Here is a 26,464-nt window from a genome sequence, read left to right as displayed (position 1 = left end):
CTCTCGGTCAGCCTGCGTACGGATGGCTCAGTGAGGAGTTTGGGCTGTGGTGGGTCGAATCAAGCTGCCCTGGGGATTGCTGCAGGATGGAATCAGCCTTACTAACGAGATCAAATTAGAACTGTAGCCAAAATAACCAGCCATTTTGTGAGGTGGCCCAGAAGGCAACTTGGAGCTTTTCTAAGGATTTAATTCCTCCCACTACGCCTTCAACCACTGAGTGCACGTGTGTTAACAGTAAGGCATTAAGGAACATTGTGGCATATAACCCGATCCATCCTATTTTTCTAGAAACTATGAAGCTTGTGGATAAGCCCCAGTAAGATAGCATATTAACAAAAGAAGAAAAAAGTTAATTCCATAAAATGCAGTAACTGCTAAGTCAACTCCTTCTGAAACATTTTAGAGATTTTAAGGTTGAGAATTAATGGTCCGCTTGCTTCAAAGGAATCAATTTATTTCTTCAGTGTTCATTTTCAGAATCAATCATTTTGCGTCACCCAGAGAACTTAAGAAATTGAACCTGAGAGCAGGTTACCGTAAAACACTCATCAGTCTGTGTAGACTTCCAGCTACTCCAAGTTTTTTTCACATAAATCCCAAAGATAGTTGCTTTCTTGTTGCTTTGCTCTAAATGTAATGGCTAGTAATAATGTTGGCCTGCAGAGGTCTTCCAAGTAGTGGGTAGGAAAGCACAAGGCTTGCAGGGTCAGTGCAGACCCACAAATGTTGAGGGTGAGCACACACGGGCCAGGCCATGCTGGGTGCTGGCAGGGGCTTCCAGCATCATTGAGCAGTGCTGGCAGCCAATTTGGGAAATGCATACAGAAATAAGCATTTGTTTTTCCCTTCAATAGCTGAGTTATTCCTGCAAGATGGGTTTGTTTCGCATTCTGAATTATTTAAAGATTGATGCTGAAAAGTTGGAGGGCAATAATTAGGCACCAATGTATCTTTGGTCACATTTTTTAGGTTTCTGATATATAAAAACATCCAGTCGATTTAACTAACCTAAAGGCTGATGCTACTGTTCCAATGCCACAACTAATAGGTTGGGTGACCTTGGGCAGATCCCTCCATGTCCCCGAGCTTCAGCTTGGATGGATAATCTGTAGGGCTGTCTCCAGTGCTAGCAGCCTGGAAGCGCCATGGTTGTCAACAGCACCAGGGCTCCACAGAGACCGGCTGTTTGGCTTCAGAAGACAGGACCTCTGGATGAATGAGGGGCATTTACTACTGGGCTTCTGGGTAGTTGGACCTGGTCAATAGTGCTGGGAACAGATTCCTAAGCACCCTATTTACTGAGAAGTGGCTCTGGATTAAATAAATATTGAAATTACACATTCATCCCAAATTAGGTCTCAGGCTGAGCGTCATTACTGAAGTGGAGAAGAGAGCTGCAGCCCAAGGTTGCCTGCTGTCCTCGACCTTCAGTGCCAATCAGATCAAGGTTAAATTCTCCCCAACAGCTACAGAGACCACACTGCATTTGACTGGATGTAATGGGAAACTTAAGCGGTGCCTATGACTACATGCAGGGGGAGGGGATGGGGGTCCAGCAATCCCACCCCAAACCCTTCACTATCTGCATATTAGACCTTGGGCAAATCTTTTTCTATGATCACTTAGGTCCTGCTCACCTCTAACATTTTACAATATATCACTTGATTCTAATGAGAATCACGTCAAAATTAACACTCCAGGCAGCCTCAGAGCAGGAAAGGTAGGAATGGGGTAGGGCCCAGTCCTGGACTGCACTTTGGAATCACAGAGGCACTTTCACAGTGCCCGCTGCTGGGTCCCCCAGAGATTCTAGCTTAACTGGCCTGACGGTGGCCTGGCTCCAGTTCTAGAAGCTTCCCTGGGATACCAACACACATCCTGGCTGAGAACCCCGTCTTCAGGGAGAAAGCTGCGGAGGGTATGGGGTGAACGCTGTCCGCTACCCAAACACCATTCAGAGCCCAATTTACCCTTGTCTTCTGCTCATAAAAAGGGTGGGAATCTAAAATGCTTTTCTCCCCAGACTCCCTTGCAGCTAAGAGGCGCACATGACCCAGTTCTGACCTGCGTAAGTAGAATTCACAGGGTGGAGGTCCCAGGAAAGCTCTTTAAAGGAGACTGACCTGGCTGGTGTGCCCTCCAGCCTCTTGCCCTTTGCTTTTTCTTTTCTTCCTGCTTGTAATATAGGTGTCATGCCTGGAGCTTCAGTAGCCACATTACAATCAAGTGGACGAGAGCCGAATGTTGAGGATAGCAGAGCAGGAAGGGAGAAGGCTTCGAGCCTTGAAGTCTTTGCACCCTGTAGTGTCTGCCCTGCTGGCTACCCCAGAACTCCTTGATGCATGAAATAAATAACCCCCTTACTCATTTCAGCCACTGTCACTGACGTGTCGTCTTGTGTGCAGCCCAACACCATTTAAGGAAAATGATATGGAACACAAAAGATGTTAACGAGACATGCTCACCTTCTCAAGGTCTCCTCAACCTTATAGCATGGACCAGAGTGAGAGACAATTGCCTTAGTTTAAAACTGGCCATGACTCCTAAACCACTTTTACTCTCAAACCAGGAGAAGCCATATTTTTTATTGCTGCAGGATGTTCCCCAAAGGGCCTGCACTTTGACAGAGCTACCTGGAGCCCAGCTACTTGGTGAAGGTGATGGCTCTAGGAAGACCACAGTAAGACTCTACATTCTGGCCCTAACCAGCCTCGCCAAAGCTGGCTAGGTAAAGGCCTAATGTGCTCCAGGGCACATGGGCAGGAAGCTGAGAGCAGAGTTGTACAGAACAAGGGCTTTCTTGAGAGATGTGATCTCGGAGGCCGTGATCCTAGCAGTCGTTTACAGCTAGCCCAAGAGTCTATGCTGCTCGGCTAGGGGTGGGGACAATTAGCTTCTCTTGCGGCCTTGATGTCCTTCCATTTCGTGTAAGTCTCCTTTCTATCCTGGCACTTCCACACTCACGAGGAAGAAACACAGTGTTAGTTGTCCTTATGTCCCCTGCACCTGGCAGAGTATCTGGCAGATGGTCACTAAATGATTGTTAAATGAATGAGCAACCATCCTCACACTCAGCTCACATTCATCACCACGTACCCACCAGAACCCCCCTTCTTGGACAGTGAGAAGTCTAATCTGTCCTACTCACTAAACTGGGTTTTCTTCTCTTACTACCTTCTCCAGGTCACCCTACTGCCATCCCTGCCCTTGATGCTCGTATTAAGAAAGAGAAATGGGAAAGCAGCAGGAGAGACTTATGGGTCGAGGGGGGTGACTTTGTTTTTAAGGACACATCTGTCTGCTGATGGCAGTAATCAAGTAAAAGGGGAGAGGCTGAAGATTCAGAAGAGAGAGAGAGGAGCAACAAAGGGACCAGGTCCCAGGAAAGTGAAAGGGGACCTGAGTCAGGGCACCAGTGAAGGGTTGACCTTTGAGAGGAGGAGGGGCACGTCCTTCACTGAAACAGGAGAGAAGACAAGCCCTATGTCAGTAGGCTTGTAAGTGTGGTTTCTATTTTCCTAATAAAGTGGAAAGTGAGATCTTTGGCTGAGAATAACAGTAGCAGTAAGGGTGGAGAAGGGTGAGAAAGAGGAGCGGGTACGGACCCTCTGGGACTCTCTTCCTCTTTTCCTTTTCTCCTCCATGGGTCAGCCTTAGCCAAGGCCTGCTGGCATGCTTCAGATGATTGGTGTAATGAACGGCCTTGGCATCTTGGGCCTAGGTTATGAGATCTGAGCAATCTATCAAAATGTTTCAGTTGTCTGATACCAAGTCATGCAAAGAAAGGGCATGGAGTTATTTTCTTATACTAAATCAAAGTAACCTCCTGAAATTTCTCCCCTATACCTCAGCATCACCGATTTCTACCCTTTTCCTGGTAATGGCAAGGGAAGGAGAGGCAGAGAGTCTAATTTGGGCTACAGCAAGTAAAATTTGGTAAATTTGGTGAAGTCAAAATGAGGCCACCCAGATTCTGAAATATGGTGACTGAGAGAAGGAAAGATTTGGTAAGTCATTCTGGGGTCTCTGGACATCTTTTGGCAAAGCTTCCAGTTCTTCCGTAAGACTTATAATAGAAACAATAATCTCAACATCCCGAGATTATGGTTACTTTATTTTACTCAACCTCAGTCCATTCTACACAAGGACATTAATAGAGATGTCCCAAAATATGGAGGTAGCGGTGATTAAGAAGAAACTATGGGGAATGGAGAGTGAACTTTTTCCCTAGTTTAGACCCTATAAAATTCTCTAGGAATACCTCCTGCCACACTCCCAGGAGGCCCACACCAGACAGGGAAGCAGAGCCCTTTCCAAAGAGGGGCTGAGTAGGAACCGTGCACCATCTTTCTGGAATCAAGAATGGGGAGCAGCCTGAACACCTTTCTGGTCCTGGGGAACCATGATTCTTGGCTTCAATTGTAACCCAGAGAGAAAGCTATGAGACCCACAACTTGTGTGCAGAACTGAGGAAAAACACTGACCAATATTGTTCAAGAAAGCCCCATGCCTATCCCCCGCTAACTGAGTGTCCACCATAACTCCCGTCATCTTTTCACCTTTGTCTATACTCCTCACAGTGAGAGCTTCTGCATCTTCTTCCTTTTCCTCAAAGTGACCCCAGGGAAAAATTCTAGATAACTCCTTAATTCTCAACACAAGTCTCAAATATTTGACCATGCTTCTCCCATCAGTGACCAACACTTATAGCACTAGAAATCTGGAGTTTCCCTGGAAGTAGACTCTTATGGTGAATGCCTTTGCAAAGTACTGGCTTTAACGTTACAAAATTTTACCAACATGAGAAGACTGCTATTTATTGAGGAATTAAGATAATGAGTTGTCCTGTTCTTGTGATGGGAAAGGAGATAGATAATTTTGCAATCTATGTTCAGTCTTCTATTAAAATATAAAGCCACATGTCAGAGCATCAGGATGGTCTCAAGCAATGGTTGGCCAGGGTTTGGGCTCAGTGGCTTCTGAAAGTGCACATTTATTTTTAAAGGAAAAATAAAAAGAAGGATCTTGGAGCATAGAAGTGGTTGAGAACATTTGCCTGAAGTGACCTGGCATCATGGGAAATATGTCAGTCATTTAGTAGAGGAAATCCAGTGCCTCTACCCAGGGTGGTGGGAGAGAATGCTAAGGAATTTAAGTGTATAAAAAGAAAAATAAAGTAAGGAAAAGCAAAAGTAGAGAGAAAACAACAAAGGATGTTGAAAGTCCAAACACCATGTCTGCCCTTGGGTCACAATTTTCTCTATCACTGGGCATCTACCCACCCCTCCCTGGTATGCATTCATTTTCATTCATCCTTGACTCTCCAATGATTTCCGATGGATTGTGGTTAGAATCCTAACAGAACTTGTCCAATGGTCTTCAATCAGGATCACAAGGAAAGACCAGTCATTTGGAGCATCTCCACATTAGCCCAACTTTCCATTAACGCCACTGACTTTAGTTTTCCGGATGACGAGTGTAAGAAAGAAAGTGATTCTGTTATCAAGCATCCTAAATAGCTCCTTATTATCATCACCAAGATCTGAAATTATATGCTGTCCTATTTGTGAGTTCATTAATCTCTGTTTTCCAGTGGGAGCTGTACAATTACAAAGGTTTCTCAGCGGAGGTCTATCATAGCTGTCCAATGCAGCATCACCAGGCCACCGGCACACTTGCCTGAGTAGAATGGGAATGCATATTGGGAGCAGGGAGGGCAGACAACAGGCAGTTTGAGCTAATCAAAGCACAAGGCCTGCTTAGAAGTTATGGACTTGTTGTTAAATGTGTTGCAGCATTTCCTAGGAGGATGGCTGTTTATTTATTGATTTTTCGAAAAAGCTTTCAATATTGTGGTTTGTTTATCATGGAGTTTTGAGCTGTTGAAAGTTGACCTCAAAATTGGTGTAATTCACTGGTTTTAGTTTTCTCAGTTTAATTGATGTTGAATTGCAGATTAAAAAGTGTGTATCAGGGTATGATTTTCTAGTTCAATGGATGCTGTGTTTGGCTGTTTGAGCCTTCTGGTTACTCAACAATAACTTTCCAAATGTTAGCTCAGCTCTGGTTATCAGCTTTACGATGATGACTTTGCCATTATGCCAATCAGCAGCTGTGCGGAAACTCATTTCAATCATATTTTTCCTGCTTCAAAATTAGCAGATGGAGGATAATTACTACCAAACAGCTCCAGAGTTCTGATTGGCTGTTTCCTGCCTAACATTGTTGAAAGTGAAAACTTAAAGAAAATGTAAAACTTCTATTTTTACTTCATCAATGAAGTATGAACTCTCAGCCTTTCTTCCCACCTAGAGACTGAGAACAGGTTGCTCATTTTTCCACCCTGAGACCAACCATTTATGAAATCAGTTACTTAATTAACTAGATTGATGAAACTAGATTAAAGGTGCTCTTTACAGCATGCTACTTAAGCAGCCCCTAAGTCTTGAAGGATGGCAACATTTCTTTTCTTTTTTTTAAAGATTTTATTTTTTTCCTTTTTCTCCCCAAAGCCCCCCGGTACATAGTTGTATATTCTTCGTTGTGGGTCCTTCTAGTTGTGGCATGTGGGATGCTGCCTCAGCGTGGCTTGATGAGCAGTGCCATGTCCGCACCCAGGACTCGAACCAACGAAACACTGGGCCGCCTGCAGCGGAGCACGCAAACTTAACCACTCAGCCACGGGGCCAGCCCCAAGATGGCAACATTTCTTAATTCCCTCTCCATAAATTTAAGTAGTGGACTTTTCCTTTCCACGTATTTCGGAGAAGCATCAGAACTTTCAAAGAGACCAGGGCTGGAATAGCTCGGGGCCTGCCTACCTCAGGGCTTGTCTATAGACCTGGGGGTGCACACATGTGCACACTTCTGGGGAGACAAGCCTTAGCTTCCAGAGATTCCCAGGGGGACCATGTCACCAAAAAAGCGAAGAACCACAGCCCAAACCTAGCTCTCTTATTCTACAGAAAGGGAAACCGAGAGGCTCTCAGAGTCAGTGGGGGCAGAGGTGGGGTTGAGAGGCAAGGCTCTCAGACTTCCCAGTACCTCCTTGCCTCTCAGAAAAGCTGCCGCTTCCCCTCACCTGGCATCGCTGTTAGCATGCCCTCCGGAGGCTCAGCTCCCCTCGCACACTGCCCTCTGGCCTCTGCTCTGACCATGAGTGTAGGAGAGGGTGTGATGTGCGGTGAAACCCACTGGAAAAATGGGTCCTTCTGACCTCACACAGTGACTGAGAGGCAACGGATGGTTGCTTCTTTCCCTGGTGCCACTGATAGTGAGGACAGTGAGGAGTCTGTGAGCCACAGCTTATGAAAACTCCAGTTCCAAAATGAAATAGGATGTATACAAGGCCATCAAGGATCAACCATGCAGTTAAGCACTGGTCTTCGGGTTTAAATATTTTCGCGATCCCAAAGAATATTGTTCTAATAACAAATAGTTTGGGAAACTGTTGACAATACAATCCATATAATTTTATGCCATTTCTTCAGGTTTCAAATGTTATTGACATTTGATTATGAAATAATGTTACAACATCGGCATAAACATGGGAAGAACAGGTGAAGCCTTCGCAGTCTAGGATGTCTCACAGATCTGAGCATCTGGAAAAGTCTGCAGAGCTGATAGACTCTAACCCAGCAGCTCTCGGGACTTTGTGTCCTAGAATCACCTGGAGGGTTGGGTAAAACGCTGTCAGGAAGCCCTGCCCTGGAGGTCCTCACTCAACAGATGTGGGATGGAGGCTGAGAATTTGCAATTCCAGCAAGTTCCCAAATAAGCCTGATACTCTTCAGTCTGGCCTTTGTTCTCTTCTCCACGGTGGCCACCGGCCAACTCTGCACTAAGCCTGTTTCCCTCTATCAACCCAGCGTGTACAGCTAGGTTGCATTTCCCACCCTCTCTTGCAGTGAGACGTAGCCATGCGGCTGCTTCCTAGTCGGCAGAATGTACATCACTGCCAGCACTGGCCGCGAGAACCACCCCCCATGTCGCTTCATGCTCTTTCACCTCCACTGGCTTTAGGCAGATCAGCCGATAAAGTAGTGATGAAGGACCCTCAAGGGCAGGGAGGCTGGGTGCCCAAATCACTGCTTGGAGGAGAACTGCTCCAATCAGGACCTGTTCTGAGCATTCTAAGGGCTCGAGTAAACTTCTGTTGTACAAATCCACTGAGATCTTGGAGAGTCCATCTATTCTTTAGCTTTAACTAAATAATCCGACAGCCACAGCTCTTAGCTTACAGCCTGGACTGTGGAAATGGCATCTGTGGGGCCTCCTTGTTTCTGACTGTCTCTCTCTCCCTCCTCATCCTTGAGCACCCATCTAATCATGTCATAATGCAAGGGGCTTCCATTGTCATAATAAGAAACTCATCAAGGCCTTTAAGCCTGCCGCCAGTTGACAGCTCTTACCCTGTATTCCACATAGCGCACATCCAGTGACTGAGGAGAGATGCTGACCCTCTGAGTTGAGCACCTCTCTGTACACAGACCTGCTCATTAGGCACCTTAATCCACCTACACAGGCCGGGCTTCTTCAGGAGAGGGGTCAAGGGGCGTCAGTGCCGGATGTCTGCAGTCCTGCTGCATGAGTTCTGTCTGTCTCTCCTGGCACTGATGGGCTCACACTCCCTGGGGCCCTCGTTCTGGCTGAGGCCAGGGTTAGGAGCTTTACTCCCTGCTGTGCAAAAGGGTCCGGGGGACTTGAGAGAGCCTAATTGGTCTGGACTCCAGAGGTCTTGGCTAAGATCCTCTAGAGACCTTTTTCAGGAAGAGGAGCTAATGTTTTTGCAGCACCTTACGTCCAGAGGCTGTGCTGGACATTTTACACATGTTTTTTAAATTAATGGAATGTAACTCATTGTTGGGGACAATGAGGCTCAGGGAAAGTGAGTCTTTTCCCCAATATCACACGGTAGTGCCTGGCCTCGGTCCTTGAGACTGAAGAGCCAATGATTTTCCTAGTGTACCAGGTAGCCCCTCTAAAATCTGCCCCAGGACCATGCCACACTCAGGGGACTCCAAATACCATGTGATAGACACCACTTTTTTACTAGCAGACCCCCAATTTTGGTTTTGGCGGAATGTGCCCAACTACTAAGCTATATATCCCAGATCCCGTGCAACCAGGGGCGGGAACACGGCTCGTCCTGCCCGTGTGGTCCACACAGAGAGAACCGCTTAGGCGGAGCACCTAGGAAAGCTCCTGAAGGCAACAACAGCCCACACAGCTAGAATACACTTCTTCTTTCTTTACTTGCATATCCTTTTTATATTCTGCCCTCTTTCTTCCTCCTGCCTGGAACTCAGATGTGGTGTCTGGGGGTGGAGTCGACATATTGTTTGTAACTGTAAGGCAACAAGATGACATCAGAGAACCGCCTATCAGCTGCCTGTTGCCTCCTTCTGGATTTCTTTTACATGAGCAAAAAAATTAAAACACTTATTTGTTTCAGCCACCGTTCCTTCAGGTTTCCTGTTACCTGCGGTCAAACAGGATTCTAAATGCTTCCCCTCTGAACTGCAGAAGCAGTGGTGGGTCTCTGGGCTCCTCTTGCGTCCCGAGCCACGTCCTCACAGCTTCCCTGGAGCGTCCCTAACTGTGATGACCGTGGAGCGTGCCGGCCGAGGTCCATGACTGAGCAGGCAGCAGCCAAAGGGCAACGCGGCCTGTGGTCTGTACCCCTAAGTGGGACTCAGCACCCTCCCACTGCAGTGGAATGCCCCTGCCCCACCTCCAGCCTGCAACCAATTATTGACACGAAAGGACACAGGACAGCGCTGCAGACACAGGCCTAAACTGCCCGATCGCACGCATGTTACTCCCCTCTCAGGAGCAGTTTTTCAGCTTCCCTCCAGTTTTCTTCAAACCATAATCAAGAGTTCCCAGCTATATATGCAGTGTCCCAAGTGAGCCTAAGCTGGCCCTCATCCACCGGGGCCCTGGAGCTGGTGATAACAGTCACGCCTTGTGCTTAGCGTGGCTTCCTGAGCAGCAACCTTTGCCCAGGAAACGAAGCGCATGTTGTGAGAAGACTGAAGGTGAGGCCCATTCGAGATGCCCCAGGGATTCACAGAAACAGCCAGGGAGAGACATTGGCTCTGGTTACCACGCTGTGTAGTAAATCACCACACAACTTAGAGGCTTAGAGTAACGAAGAAAGTTTATTATCTACCACAGTTCCTGCGGGCAGGAATTGAAATGGGGCACCTCAAGCCTGGCTTCCCTCTGCCCCTGGCTGTCCAGGGCCTCGGCTGGAAGGCTCAAAGGCGGGGAGCCAGAAGCCTCTGGAGCTCATGCACTCACATGATGATGGTTGATGCTTGCTGGGAGGCGGGGGCCTAGCCAGGACTGGAACTGGGGCATCCACGCGAGGCCCTCCATGTGGCCTGAGTTTCCTCACAGCATGGTTCCAAGGGCAAGTGTCCCAAGAGAGTGCCAGGTGGAAGCCGTATTACCTTTTATGGCCTAGCCTTGGAAGCCAGCCTGAGTCACCGCTGCTGTGTTCTGTGGTTCAAGCTCTTGATGGTGGCATGCTGAAGTCACAATGTAAGAGCACGTGAGATGGAATATACATATGCTACACTCATCTTCGGAAAATAGAATCTGCCACGATGCCCTCCCTTTATACTAGAAGGTGGCGGCGGGGGGGAGAGGCAAGAGGCAAGGAGACACGGCCGCTGCCGCGCCGCGGGAAAGTGCAGTTCCTGTTCCATTTCTTGGTTATAAGCACCCTCAGGCCCTTGCTGTCGTAGTCAGTCCTGGCTGCTGTACAAAGTCCCATGGAACTGTGGCTTATAAACAACAGACATTTATTTATTTCTCACAGTTCAAGGGATGTCCCGGCCAGCACGGTCAGGTGGAGGTCCTCTGCGCGGTTGGAGACTGCCCTCTTCTCATTTTAGCCTCACGTGGCAGAAAGAGGGCAAGAGAGCTCTCTGCGGTGCCTTGGATAAGGCCACTAATCCCACCACGAGGGCTCCACTCTCATGACCTAATTACCTCCCAAAGGCCTCATCTCCCGATATCTTCACATTGGGGTTAGAATTTCAACATAGGAATTTTGGGACGACACCAACATTTGGTCCATCACGCTCGTTCATTCTACACTTTAGGCTGTGAGATCTGTTGCACACACTTTACGTTGTAATGACCCACAGTGCTCGGTGTCTCTTCCTGTCCCAGCTCCTCCTGCAAGCTTCAGCTCACATCCTCCCTCCTGGGCAGAGCTGTTCCCTCCTCCCCAGGGAGAACCTCCTGCTTCTGCTCCTGGCTGTCCTTGCCAGGCTCACAGAATTCAAGATGTCATTGCCATAACACGGAAGTGCTTGCGTGGCTCCCAGTCTGCAGCAGTTAATATCAAATGTCAGTGGGGGCGTTATTTGAATAGTTCATTCTCCACTGTTCTTTTAAGCATCTAATATTTAAGTGTAAACTTCAAACTATATCAGAAGTATGTATTGACTTAATGTAACTACAGATCTAAGATGCAGCAAACAGGCGCAGAGAGCTTGCCAAAATGTTACTTCTAAGCGCCTATTAAGCAGCTTTAATATTTTATTGTGGATTATGCAGATAAACTTTATAAACAAGGTAGTTAAAAAATGATGGGGATGAGAAAGCCTCTCTCTCCTTCTTTATATCTGGGTAGAGAGTATGAAACACAGTGAGTCTCCTCTGTGCCGTGTCCTCACTGGACTGATGCAGAGGCCTCCTGACCGCGTGTGGCTTCTCCACAATGACCGACATCTACGTCCACCATGTGCGGCCTCTGTACGCACCGAGTTTCACTGGACTCTCCATGATCCCAAAGAGAGGCGTCAGTACCCCAATTTCGCGGAGCTAAGAAGTGGCGACACTTGAACTTTCATCTGCACTTTTGAGCCCCTCACACCCCGTCTCTGCAGATGCTGTGACAGCTCACACGCAGAGCTGTGTTAGAGGGCCAGCAGAGTGCTGGCCAGGCGGCGGATGTCCCCGTGGGCCTGCTGGGCTCTTGTGGCTTCCCACTGGGCATCAAAGCTCACAGTTCCCATTGTGGCTCATCCTTTTCTGCAACCTTGAACACTCAGTCTTCTTGAATCTCATTTTTTCAATATTCTCTAAAATATTGTGTTTACTGAGCATTTACTATACACCAAGCACTTTGGATTATCTCATTTAATCCTCACATAACCTTATACGTTAGATTCCATTGTCACTCCCATTTTATAGTCTTGGAGCAGTGAGGGGACCTGCCTGAGCTTACAGAACTGGTGTTAGAGCCAGATTGAAACCCAGGTTTGTCTGGCTCAACGGCTCGAACTCCTAACCACTCAGCATGCGTCCCTACCGATACCTCTCTGACCCATCTGGTTATAACAAACAAGAGGACATATGTGCAAACATTTTGTAAATGTCAAGCATGAAACAAGTGTCAGCTGTTATGATTCTGGTTATGATAGGAAAACCGTGCTGGAAGAGGACCTTTGGCTCCCGGAGCGAATGTCCACAGGGACAGGGAATCTAGGATTCTGGGACCAGCAGCACTGCGCTCTCGGAACCCACACAGACCGGCGGCCAGCATGCCGTGTTAGCAGGTGGTTCCAGTTAGTTCAGCTTTAAGAAAAAGTAAATCACTGTTAAATGTCTTTCCGAACTGCTTTAATTATAGATTAGTCTTGTCAATCTTAATAAAATTATGCCTCGTGTTTGAGGTTTCTATATGGAAAAGCACTCAAAAGTAATCTCTTTGATTTCCCAAGCATGTCATTTAAAAAATTCTTATATTCACAGCTTGATCCCTTTAATTCTATTCTTAGACTCATTTTTATTCTGACTCTGTCTAAAACGAAATCCTGGCTCCATGATATCGAACAGCTCAAATGTCACATTAGTGACATGGCCATTGATTTTATATTTCTGTCCAGACTAGAAGATTTTAAGCAAAAGCAGTGAAGTCCTGGCACCAAAAATGTGTATTTACTTCCAAATAATCTGCTTTTGTTACTATATAAGTTGAATTTTTTAAAATTAAGCAATCTTCATGATTCCCGATTCTTAGGAATGCTTTTAATTGATGGTGAGCAGCCCTTTTAGATTTTCCTGTGCACTTATGAAAACGCGGCACTTGCCTACATCATGTCGGCAACACCCCGTCTATGGGAAATTAACCTATATCGGAGACCCCAGCTCCTCAAAATGTCAGCTGGAGTTTCAGTTAAGAGAGAACAAAATGGCAGTGGAGGTGTGTGAGGAGTTCTTCGGTCACATAAGTTGGGAAAATACTGCCTTATACTGTTCCCTCTTAGAAAATCACAATGTAGCTTAACAAATTAAAGGCTCTGAAAAGGGGGGCTGGCTCAGCGGCAGAGTGGTTAAGTTCCCACGCTCCGCTTCAGGGGACTGGGGTTCACGGGCCAGGATCCCGGGCACAGACCTAGCACCACTTGTCAGCCATGCTGTGGTGGCAACCCACAGACAAAATAGAGGAAGATGGGCACCGATGTTAGCTCAGGGCAAACCTTCCTCACAAAAAATTAAATTAAATTAAATTAAATTAAATTAAATCTTCAAAAAGGCTCTGAAAAGTCCTGAAGCAGTGAGGCTCACATAATTTTCTGTAACTGGGCATTTCCCAAACTTACTTGACCACAAAACCATTTTTCCAAATAAAAATAACAACCCATAGAATTCCTGCTCTGTGAGACTGTGGTAAAGGCTATTATAGTTGATTCTGAAATTAAAATGACAGGCATGTGACCAACCCACTTGAACTTCCCAAGACAGGCCATGCTGAGCATATAGCTACCTTGAGATTAATTTCTAAAAGGAATTTGATGATGCAGAATAACATTGATGGAAAATTGATAACATACTTTAAAAACTCTGCAAATTTAGTATTATTTATTTGTCACAAATGAATAAAAGAATTTGCTATAACTTATAACATGAAGATAAATGGCAAAATATGAATAGGGAATCAAAAAATAAACTAAATCAAGGCCACGCTAAAGTAAAAACATAAATATGGAGTGAAAAGCAGGGACCAGCACAAATGTTATAACTAAACTTTAAATTTAGTTCTGAGCTTCCCAGCCACCAAAGCAAAAGGGGATTCACGGCCATTTACATAATTACCATGATGAAAAAGAAGAAAGCTTTAACAAGTCCATAAGGAAAACAAGGCTTTTTTGGGCTGAATTCTAAAAGAAATCATTCAAAAGGGAGAATTTCATAGGACATCTAATGCCTCCAACCATTTTCCAAATGCAGTAACAAACTTATGTGGCTAAATCTGGTAGCATTGCCAATGATAGAGCTCAGGCTAAATGTTAAATTCTATAAAGTTAATGGGTTCCATTTGTCTTTGCCAGCTTCAGGAAGACAAATTACAAATCTAATAAAGTCACGATAACCCTAAAACAAATTAGCTTTGTACTCCCCGTTTTCAGAATCAAAGTAACAGGCAGGAAAAGAGGATGCACTCTTTTTGGTTAAAGAATGATAGCTAACACTTACAGAGCAGCATTCTAGGTGCTTCATGTGTGTTCATTCACATGACCCTCATGACAGCTCCGTGAGGCTGGGATTATTATCCCCTTTATTTTGCAGATGAGGAAATGCAGAGATTGAGTGCCTGAGGTCACATAACAGTACTAACACTCTACTGTCACCAGCGATTGAGGCCAACTTTTCCAGTTAGATGGGTGGGACAAATTTTGGGCAACAGAGATGGGATACGACTCCCTCCAAGCTGTGGAATCAGAGGACTCACGTCATTTGTCATCTTTGCTGGTTCAGGGGCACGGCACCAGTCAAGGTCCAACCGGAGAAACAAACCATTCTGAGTATTTATTTAAAACAGAGAATTCAATACAAAAAATTGGTTATGCAGGAAGTGCTAAGAAATCCCCAAGAGATGGTGAAGCGGCCCTGGGATCAGCAGGCGTGGGAAGGAGGAAGGCGTTTTCTGGGAGCCTGAGGGCTGGGGTTCCCACAGCAGACCTGTCTGCAGGAGCCACAGAAGAGCTGCTGAACCCCTCACCCTTCATCCGCCGCCAATCTCCCACTGCCTAAACGTGGCCAGCATCCTGGCAAGAGGAAAATGCAGCCTCCAGGGTCAGCCCCTCCTAGGACACAGAGCAGAGCAGAAAAGGTTGAGAAATGGATCTAAACGCAACAATGCCCAAGACTGGCCCAGGTACTAACGGTATGAGTATGACAATTCTGTCTTGCCTCGTGAATTTCTAACAGAGCACAGACAGGCAGTGGGGAGTCACATCGAGACTACAAAAGTGCAGTTGGTGGGGACATAACGTGAGGCTGCAGGCGGGCTTCCCAAAAAGCAGTTAAAAGAGTGCCAGTACAGAAAGATGGAAAACCTGCAGAGGCACAAACACAAACTACCACCGTGAGCTGATGTCTAGAAACCCTAAGATTACGATATATACATAACCACCCGAAATATGAGGTAGAAAACGAGACTTGCCACAAATGGGAGACAGTGTTAAGGGAACTCCAAGAAAAGAGAAGGAGATGACCTCTAGCTGGGGAAGGTGAATCTGGGGACAAACTAGTATACGATTTGGAGGAGGAGGCGACATTGGAGCTGCATCTTATATGTTTTGACCCACAGAGATGGGAAGGGAGAACTCCTGATCGAGGGCATAGGCAAGGCGAACGGACCACGTCTCTAAGGCAGGGGCTTGGCAGCTGCCTCAGGCGGTCCTTTATGGAAACAAAGGCTGAAGGAAGGAAAGGGGTGGGAAATAAAGATGAAAAGGAAGATGAGACTATGCCCAAAAGGTCCTTTGAGAATTAATAGTTGGATAAACCTACAACAAAAATTGTTAAGGGAAATTTTGGACATTTGGGCTATAGTCACAATCTTTTAAGGCAGTTATTCCATGCCATAAAACGTTGGAAGCAGGATGCTGGGTAGACAGACCACAGCCCTGCCTAGGGCCCAAGGGCCAGCTCAGAGTCAGCGCCATAGTCCTGTGGCCCAGTAACTAGAAAGTCATGGGCAGGATGCTGAGCAAGAACAGACACCTCACACCCCGTCCCGGTTCACAGAGAACATTCAGAAGGAGGTGTTCACAACCAATTGTTCCCTGTAACAAAAGGAAGACAAGAGTCCATGACGAGTTTCAAGTTAAAATAATGGAGACTAAAAATGTTTCACTTATGAAATAAGATGAAATAAATTCATGCTACTCTGATTTTTCTGCCAATGTGAGCGTTTGGTTGGTACATCGGCCTAGTGACAAATATATTTTAACTTCAACAATCTGACCATTTAAAAAGGCGTGCGTGAGAAAGGAACTCACTCAGCTGATACAGCCGGAATCTTAACTTCAGGTCATCCAGGCTGCACTAAGCCTGTCTCACAATATTTATGGTGTGACTTTTACATCCCCAGCAATAAAGAGAAAATTGGCCATGTGAAATTAACTGATAAATTGTTATAAAGCAAAATTTAAATATAGAAGGTGAAGTCATTGATAGTTAATATTGTACATTAATTTTGTGTTTCAGAACCCAAGATATCCTTATTTTCTCAAGCATATTCCCTTAGGTATTGATGAGCATTCGATGGCTTAGTTCTTGTATAAAGAATGTACTGTAATGAGGGAGGGGAATTAATTTTTTTGTTTGCAGAACTGCATACAAAAATTATGTAAATATTATTAATGGGTTACCAAAAGTGGCCACAAAAGTGAGAGAAAGAAAAGCTTTATTTTCTCAGAAGGATCTCGGGTTGCTGGTCTAGAATAGTGTCCAGCTCAGCTCTCAGTCCTCTTCTGACAGCTGGCCTCTTACCACGTCGGAAGCTGGCGGAGGGAAGCCCAGAGCCTCCCACGGGCCAGCTGGCCGCCCGGGTGAGCTCGGGAGACGCCTGCCGGCCTCTCCTCTAGACTTGGATTCACGAGCCTTGCGTCTCAGTTTCAGCACTGCCACTAATTTACTCCATGACTCGGATGTCCTAACCTCTCTTCACCCGGAAACAAGGATAATTATAACTTCAGCCCCTCTCACAGGAGCAGGGTGAGAAGAAATCAAAGCAGTGTGTGTGGCAGTGATTTAAAAGCTGAAAGGTCAAGTGCAAATGCAGAGGTTCTTATTTTCATAAGAGCCTGAAAATCCTCAACCTTCTGTTTCCAACTTCAAGCACGGGAGAAAGATTCTATTTCCTTGTGCATCTAATTTGAATGAAAGATACAAACCATTTCACTTTGACTTTTCTCCTTCAAGCGTTTGGCTTGAAGAAGCCTTTTGTTGGCAAGCTGCCAGCTCCTAAGACTTGACAGGAAATCCAAACTCTCCTCCAGGTCGGGGGTGTGGAGGTAGACAGAACAGGAGACATTTCTGGAAGTTTCCTGGTGTCCAAGAGGACACTGAGCAGGACTGCAGAGCTAACTATCATTCTACAAGCTGTTACAGATGCCGGCACAGAACCGGGGGTGGGGGGGGTGGGGAGGGGTGTAGCTTTGCTCTACGCAGCTAAACTAACCCAGGAGAGAGGCTCGACGGCTGAGGAAGAAATTCACCACTTCTGCCCCAAGCATAAGAGGTGACATGTGAAGGGTCTTCCCACCTCAGGAACTTGGCCCTGTGACCTTTCCTCTGCTGGGAGCGCACGGGTCCTCTTCGCTTTGTCCTTTGTTAAGGAGCTCTTTCTTTGGGAGGTCTTTCCAGCTGACCCCCAGCCCACCCCAGTCTAGATCACATCCACCGTAAAGACGCAGCGCGCCAGGTGCTTCTCCTTCACAGGCACTGCTCACTGTTTGCGGTTAGTGACTTATTAATTTGACTGATTAGTCTCTGTTGTTCCCTCTTCCCTCTCGCAACAAGCTCCTTGAGAACAGGGAACAATTAAATTTCACAGTAACCCCCACAACAGAGCAGAATGCTTAGCTCAGAGTGGGCCCTCATTAAATATTTATCAAATGAGTGATGAAAGAAATATGATCTGAAAAGAACTTCAAAGCAGATTATTTCAGATCACAAATCATTTCTAGGTAGGCACATTCATGCAAATATATGCTATTTACAGTAAAATCCTTAATTTACTGTCACTCAGGGAGGACATCCTGCAAATGAAGGGAAACCAAAAGGTGAGGATGTTAATAAATCAATTTTAATAACAAGTTAGTAGTTAGGAAATATGCTGCACCCCCAAATGAGGGGTTTTATGGACTGGATGGTTTACAAGTTTCCAGGTTTAGGCACTTTGAAGATGGGACATGAAAAGGGCCACGTCTTGCTCCCCAAACTTGAAGGCTCGCAGTGGGCAGACATCGGGGGAAGATCCCCCTGGACCAGGTAAACCGTTTCTGTGCTAGAACAGAAAGCTGCACGAGGGGCGCACCCAGGGTTCCTCAGGTCATCGGACGCTCCCGAAGCACAGGTAACTCGGCAGCCCGAGGGGTTGCAATCAGTTTACTTCCTTTTCTTCTGAAAAGTTAAAGTGTGGCTAATTTGGCAGTCATTATGAATGTAAATAAATGAGGAAGACAAATTTTCAAAAAATATTATCCAAGCACTACAGCAACATAAAGCAGTTAATGTTCTTAATATTTATCAAGCTGTACTCCAAGAGACCACGCTTTCTGGATAAAAGTTGGTCCCAATCCCCCTTCATCTGTTTTTTTTTTCCTCTTGCACACACTGATTTACACACAATTTTGGTGCCAATTTTCAACAAAATAAGGTTTTTAAAAAATTTTTACATTGTCATCTTCCCTTATCTTTCAATTATTCTATGGGATGAATGATTAAATTCCATCTTCCTCACTAAGTGGCTGAATTTATGACTTTCTGGGAGCTAAGTTTATCCCACTCATTTGTGTGTTAAATATAAAGAATAAGGGTGCTGAGCAATGAAGAGCACATCTTTTCTGGGGCTTTTAAAGCGACAGGGTTTCTTTTCTTTCCTTGAAAAGGTTGCACAGAATAAATCACATTGCAAACACAAGTGAACTGAGTGAGGCTGGGAGACCCGAGAAGACACAAAGAGGCGCCAGCTTCTGCACGGGGTCTTCAATGCATGACGCTTTGGGGCCAGCAATTTGGAAAGAAAACAAATCAAATAAAAATCCATTCCATACTCATTTTGCAGACCTCATCCTTTTGTTTTCATATAAAAAAACTCTGCCAATGGTTTTTTTTTTTATGTAACATCTATCCTGTTCTTCTACCGTAGCCTAATATTCTGCAAACAAATTCTAACTCCTTAAAGGCAGACAGAAATTAAACAATTTAAATGCCATTTGTTTAGTAATTTCAGAACCACAGTGAGCAGGGCCCTTTCGCCTGTGGATCAGCACCCGCACAACTCCCGGTAACTTTGGCCACTGCTCCTGCTACTGCTAGAAGAAATCCCAAAAGATCAGATCAGAAAAACCCAAAGAGGGTTTTTGTTCACTTCAAACTCAAAGTCCATCTCAAGTTATGAAGTGCCTTCATCCTAGAGATCGTTTGAAACTCATTAACTTTATCCTTCCTTTGGGAAAGGAGGAGCACGTCATGATCAGAGAAGAAGCTGCCATGTGTCCCCTTCTGCGGAACTGCTCCTGTACTCCGTTCACTAGCAGCCGCAGTGCAGACCTGGGCTGACTCCACGCTGGGAGGGAGTCATTTTTTCCTCTATAATGGTGAGCATCTAGCAGAGTTCCTTGAATATAGAAAATGTTCAATGTAAATTTGGCAAAAGAACGAGTGAATAAAAGAATCATACAATTTTCATTGTTTTAAAACGAATCATTTCCACGCCGTCACGTTACCGCAGTTTGAGAGCCCTCGTTAAGCAGGCGTCACACAGTTTAGTGGGGTCGACGCCTCCCGCAGAGCACAGCGCGCAGGGGGCCGGCGGCTCTGGGCGAGCCCGCACAGTCCTCAGCCAAGCTTCCCGCGAAGCATCTTGTGTGAGTGACACTCAGGAGCTTCTCCAGGAGGAGCAGGGATTGTTCTGGAGAGTGAGGCAAACTAAGATGTTCCCAGCAGCAGAACTATTTAAAATCTCTTCAGTTAGGCAGAGCAAAGACCTGTCTAATCAAGTCACCAGCCCTCACCTTGGTCCATAAGGCTATTGGGGAGGAGATACAGTATGACTCACTCTTTGCTTTTATCTGACCCACAGTTGACTCTTGCCTGACTCTGTTTTTCCTTTGCTTTTACTTTTCCCCTCAATGACTATGAAATTTCCCATTGGGTTTCTCTACAGGGGCCCTAATGTTTAAGGGGTGAGGGATGAATGAATCCCAATCCTAAAAAGACGATTGTCTGTCTGAGTCTGCCTCGATAAAAGCGAGGGTCCTGGCGCCTCCGAGGTGCTGCCTCCAAGGGGTCGCCTAAGGCTACCGCCCAGCAGGTGTGCCGGGTCAGCCAGCGCGGGAGCGGCCGCCCTCCGTCCTCCTCCGGGACGCGCTGAGGGGCTTCCCCAGGGAGTGCTGACTTCAAGGAAACAGACTCTGCCCCATGTGCTAAGTGGAAGCACAGACTCCTTTTAAAGGTAAACTTTGCAAACAAGAATGACCTCGAAAAAGACCCTTTGGTCGCAGATCGATGCTCAGGAACGTTGCTCACCACTTACGACTCCCCTTTGCCGCTTCACGGAGGCCTCCGTGTATCCCGAAACCCGAATTCCCGCTCTGGGCCTCGGGTGCAGTGGGGGCTCGTCAGGTAAGCTGCTGGGGAAATATGCGCCTCCTCTCCTCTCTTTGGCCAATTCAAGTCACTTTGGCACAGGGATCCCCTGCCCCTCTGGGGCTGCTTCCGTGGTGCCGTGACCTCGGCTTCTCCGGGGAATTCTCTGTCTGTTCTGGAGATCTCCTGGGGGTGTCGGCTTCCCAGCCCCCTGCATCTGCCTGAAAGCGAACCATCCGGCCGTCCCCACCCGCCAAGCTTTGGCTGCGCCCGCCATTAACAGCCATCATCTATTTTTAATCAGAAAGATCACAAGAAGGATGGTAAGCGAATCCCAGTCGCAAGACAATTTAAATGACATTCCTGAGGAAATCCAATCACTTAAAACGGAGACACCTACGCTAGCTAGAGCCCCCGCCCGTGTGGCGGGCAGAGCGCGACGGCTGAATTAATCAGGATGGGGGCTCCCGAGCCCGCGCGGAGCGTTAACCCTTCCAGCCCCGAGGGGTGACAGGGGGCTTGGAAGGGCGCGGCCGGCCGGGACCAAGATGCTCGCGCAGGCTGCCTCCGCCCTCTCGGGCGGCTCTGGACGCCCCGCGCCTGACCCGGGCGGCCGGGCGCGCGGGGTCAAGGTCAGAGGCTCAGGCGGCCGCCTCCCGCGGCCTCGCCCGCCTCGGGCTCCTCCTTCCGCCCGAGCGTGGCCGAGCGGGGACTGCGCCGGTCGCAGGCGGAGGCGGCGCGGGCGGCGGCGGCGGCGGGACCCGAGCGGAGCGCGCGGACGGACGGAGCCCAAGCCCCAGCCCGGCCATCAGCGACGGTCTGCGCGGGCCATGTGGGCACCCGGGGTCACAGCCGAGGGCCTGTCGGGGGCGCCGGCGCCGCCGCCCATGCTGCCGCTGCTGCTGCTGGCGCTGGTGGCGCCCTCGCGGGGCGGCGGGGGCTGCGCGGAGCTGGGGTGCGGGGAGCGGGAGCGCTGCTGCGACGCGGCCAACGCCACGGCCGTGCGCTGCTGCAAGCCGTCGCTGCACGCCTTCCTCGACAGCGTGGGCTGGTTCGTTCGCAAGCTCTCCGGGCTGCTCATCCTTCTGGTGCTCTTCGCCATCGGCTACCTCCTGCAGCGCATCATCTGCCCCAGCCCACGCCGGTACCCGCGAGGGCAGGCGCGGCCCGGGCAGGCGCGGCCGGGGCCGCCGGGGGCCGCGGGGCCGCCCGACGACGACGACGACTCGCCCGCGCTCCTGCGCGACGAGGCGGCCGCCGGCTCCCAGGACTCGCTGCTGGACAGTGGCGGCGGGGGCCGGGACCGGGGCGGTGGCGGGCGCGCAGCCCCCTTCTGCGCCTCGGAGCACGAGCTGCGCGTAGTCCCGCCGGCCTTCCTGCAGCTGCCCAGCTACGAGGAGGTCAAGACCCTGCCGACCTACGAGGAGTCCATGCGGCTGCAGCAGCCACGCCCCGGGGACATCGTGCTGCCCGTGTCGGTGCTCGGCCACCCGCGAGGCGGCGGTGCCGCCGAGGAGTCCGACAACGGCGACGGCCACTTCCCGCTCATCTGAGCCCCGGGGACCCTCGAGGACACGCGGACAGAACGGGCTGGGGCTGCGGGTGGGACGCAGCGGCCGGCGTGGCCGAGACTGCCACCAGCTGCCCCAGACCCCTCTTGGCACCCCAGCCCAATCGCCCGTCGCCCGGTGACTGGGTTGGGGTCATCCCCACCCCCGTTCTCCCCCGGAATCTTAAGTTTCCCTGCGTGTCGTTCGGTTCAAGGAGACATTAGGAGCGCGGCGGGGCGACTGCTGCGGATGCGCCCAGAGCGCAATTTCGAAAGACGTCCCGCCCTCCGCCTCGCCTCAGATTCAGTTCGCTCGTAAGTGCCTGCTTCCCCCATCAGAGAACACGTGAGCCCATCAGTGTGTCGGGAGAAGGGCGGCATCCTTTAGCGATGAGGGAAAAGGGACGCAGTTCCATTTCTTTCCTTCTCGCCTGGACAGGTCACGGTCTCCCAGGATGCGCGGAGGGCGAGGAGCCGGAGGGGGCGAGCCGCGACGGGAGACTGCGCGCAGGTCTGGGAGAGCAGCGGCTAGGGGTGATGGAAGCCCTCCGTAGCGGAGACCCCCCAAACCCTCTGTGTCTTCCTGGCCCCGGGTAGTCACAGCTTCCGCCTCACAGCTTGGTGGGGCCGCCCGTGATGCCCGGTTAATTGCTGTGCGTTTTCAAGATGCAGCAGTTCCGGATATCCAAGGCCATATTCGTAATAAGATACAGTTGGGCATTTGATTTTTCAATAACTGAGAAGATATTTATATTTATTTGTCTTTTATTTTTATATTTTGACCATGTATTGAACGCATCAAAAGTATATTTCTGCAATTAATGACAAAACAATCGTCTTATCACCTCTTTTGGGCCTTAATGGCCAGGAAATTGCCCATGCTCTGTCATTATTCTTTAATAAATTATTGGACATTATTTCATTTACAATGGAAAAAAAGGCATGGTCAAACGGGAAAACGTAATGTGACATAAAAAAAACCTGAAGGATATCTTATTTTCACTATTTGAGAAGAATACATTTTATTTTTAGTACTGTGGCATAATATATAACTTTTTATAATTACTGTACATTACGTAGTTCAGGTCTTAAATGTACCATTCACCACATAGTTATATGTAAGAATGATTGATGCATATATGCCATACCATGAAGCATGATGTCACGCACCTTCCCCTCCATTTTTCATTTGGAATATGTCCCACAACATGATGCAGAATCTAAGAACCTGTGACTTGTAACTTTTGTTTAAAGCCATACTTGTGCAGTAATGTACTACAGAATTCGGTCAACCTAGCTTAAGAAAAAAATGTCATTGTGTCAGTTCTCCCATTCTATGAAATGGCCTTTAAGCAAATGGTAATATAAAATAATATATTAAAGTGCATTAGGTATAATGTACATATGCATATTGTCTATGTACAATATACACATTGTATACCATATAATTGTTACAGTTTATGATTGTCATGAAGGGAAAAGAAGGAAAACAAAAAAGGTTTCTCTGCTTTGGGAATGATGGGTATTAAGAAAGATTACACACATGGACCTCACACATGTATCTAGAAACATTGTTCTTATGATTGAAAAAATCTGACAACCTTGAGAAATCTTAAAATGTCTGAATTGTAATAGAAAAGAATGGTTTACTTTAAACTTCTAAAAGCGAATGACCCTGTCATTAAAGAAAAATCATTTGAAGTGTATTAAAACATAGAAAAACATTAAAAGCTTTCTCTGTGCAAATTCTATCAGATGTGTCACTATATGGTATTGTATTAAAATGTGAAATGTGCATCTGTCGTTTAAAAGCAATTTTAAGCTGTAAATTGGCAAAAGCATCAGGAGTTGAAACCATATCTTTTGAGAATGGTACAAGATTTAATGAAATCACATTATATTGAATAATCACATATATTAATGTTACTCAAACACTGTAAATTTTTGTTACACGTGGCTATCAAAACCACCCACCATTCAAACAAACTGGAAAATTGCCATGTTCTTTTAAATGATTGATACTTTGAGAATACGCTTTTGTAGACACTTCTTAAAATTGACTTATAGCTGAAACATTAGTATAAATAGCCAAATACCAGTACATGAAGTATATCCTATATGTTATTACTACTAACAACTTGAACTTTACAGCCAAATCTTTTAAAAATACATTTATAGATCAAATATGTTTCCTTTGTATCAAGTATGGAATATTTCTCTCCTTAAAATTTAGAATGTCCATGATATGACACCAATCATGCAATGAGGTTCTGCTGAATTTTAAAATTACAAGTTTCACCCTTGTTTTTTTCCTACACATCACACAAGCTTTTATTCACATCCCCCAGTCCAATAAAAATGAATTTTACTCTATTTTGATTTTTTCTTGCAGTTCATTGATTTACCAAGCACAATTTTGCTCAGTCATAATTATGTGGGGAAAAAATCCTTAGAAACTATTTTTATTAGTGATAAATGAACATGCCTCATAGTGCACACGCATGTGGAACATACCGTGTTAATACACAGAGAACCTAAGTGTTCGTAGTGCTAGGATACCTGAGTAAAAACATGTTGAAAGCACTAAGGGCGCTGTCTGGTGTTTGGTTTTACAGATTTCATCTGGAAGTTAGTTATTACCTAGATAGAACTAGGAGAAAATAGAAATGTAGAAAATAGTTTTTAATATAGAAAAATAGTTATTCTCTCACCTGAAAATAATTCATAATGAGATGCTGATTTCACTTATTTTTAATAGTCTTCTATATATAGTTATCGGACACAGATTTATGTGTGTGTATATATATGTGTGTGTGTTTACATATAAATATTCACATTCTGTGACTGATATTTTTTGCAAGGCCGCTACAGACGTGCATATCTTGACGAAACCCACCCGGGGCGGCCAGGTTGTCTGGTACTAACCAGGTCTTTGCTCCTGGTTCTCAGTTATCAAAGAAATTCACGACTAAAACATTTCAAACCAGTTTATTTTCATTGACCTCTCATGAGTAGGGAAATAATGGTCCTGGATTTGGTAAGATGGTAAGAATCCATCCAGAATGTGAGAAAACATGATTGATTTCCTAAATCACTTATTTATATAATCAGCAGTTGCTTAAAAGCAATTTGTTATTGTTATTGGTGTACAATATCATAACCCAGGGGCAAATGTCTTCTTGAGACAGAATGATAGTTTTAAGAGGCCACATTCTGCAAATGTGAGCATGCTTCCGCCATGGACCACGGCATGGGCAATTATGCAAAGGGCACGAGGTGTACTGTATAAGGAAAAAGACTCAATTGTAAAGGCTGAGGGAATGTTAAGGAAATGGCTCAACAGTTTAAAAGCCATATGCTAACCACATTAATGTTATACTTTGTGTATACAGTTTCTCTCAAATAAAATTAATAAAGGAAACAATTCAGCGCTGAAATAGTTAGAAACATGAATATGGTGTTCAGATTTATACAATATTCTGCACTGACTTTTGTAAAAATTTCATGAATCGTAATAAATTTGCCTTTCCAGATTGAGAGAAACGATGAGTTCTTTTATTTTGAGCAGCCCAGCGTTAGCCATCTCTCCAAAAGCACACGGTGCAGACGGGCAGCCAGTGAAAGAGAACTTGGCAAGTTTCTATCTGACCTCACTAGTTTACAGCTTACTTTTCCATTCTCCTTCCATCCATTGCTGAAAAGGCTAATAACTGATGGGCTAATGGAAGGTATTTTATCAAACAAAGAATGAATCAGCAACCAGCTAACTGCAAGAAATTCAGACATCGTTTCCTCCAAAGAGTGGAAAGGATGTCTTAATTCTTTTTTTATTTTGCCTATAAAATAATCAAATGTCAAATAAAGCCAGTACTTTGATTATATTTAAATACAGATAGAACGTAATTTTATTTATTTTCTTTTATTTACAGAATTCATTTTAATTTTATGGCAAAAATTATACTATGGAGAATATTTACACTTGCAATCAAACTAAAGATTATCACCTTTTTTCCCTCTTTCACTTCTTAGCTAAGCACCTTTGTTGTCTTGATATCTTCTTGTTCTTATTTTCTTTCTTTGTATGTTGTCCTGCTTTGGATTTTTGGAGAATGTTACTTCCAAAACGCATCTCTTAGAATTCCAAGTGACTCTCCGCTGCGATTTGATATCACTCTGATTATGGTGTGGTCGTTTGCACAAAGTTTCATTTGGTAAAACAGTTTCCAAAGTGTTTTCCTTTGTTTTCTATTTGCATCTGACCTCTTTAGGTTTCCAGTTTTGAGC

The 26,464-nt window shown here is 46.3% G+C and overlaps 1 protein-coding gene across 1 annotated transcript; it reads left to right on the top strand.

Moving 5' to 3' along the window:
• Positions 1-21,042: 21,042 nt before the first annotated feature.
• Positions 21,043-23,931, top strand: C19H3orf80 (chromosome 19 C3orf80 homolog). Its single transcript, XM_070243036.1, has 2 exons — positions 21,043-22,495; positions 22,620-23,931. Exon 1 carries the CDS (start codon positions 21,180-21,182, stop codon positions 22,182-22,184), a length of 1,005 nt encoding a protein of 334 aa, XP_070099137.1. The 5' UTR covers positions 21,043-21,179; the 3' UTR covers positions 22,185-22,495; positions 22,620-23,931.
• Positions 23,932-26,464: the final 2,533 nt, after the last annotated feature.

The sequence above is a fragment of the Equus caballus genome, chromosome 19, assembly GCF_041296265.1.
Source record: "Equus caballus isolate H_3958 breed thoroughbred chromosome 19, TB-T2T, whole genome shotgun sequence".
Lineage (NCBI taxonomy): Eukaryota > Metazoa > Chordata > Mammalia > Perissodactyla > Equidae > Equus > Equus caballus.
Note: the sequence above shows the minus strand (reverse complement) of the source record. Positions and strands in the feature narration are given on the sequence as shown.

Coding starts and splice junctions, on each gene's coding strand:
- C19H3orf80 (XM_070243036.1), top strand. CDS start 21,180: ATGCTCGCGCAGGCTGCCTCCGCCCTCTCGGGCGGCTCTGGACGCCCC.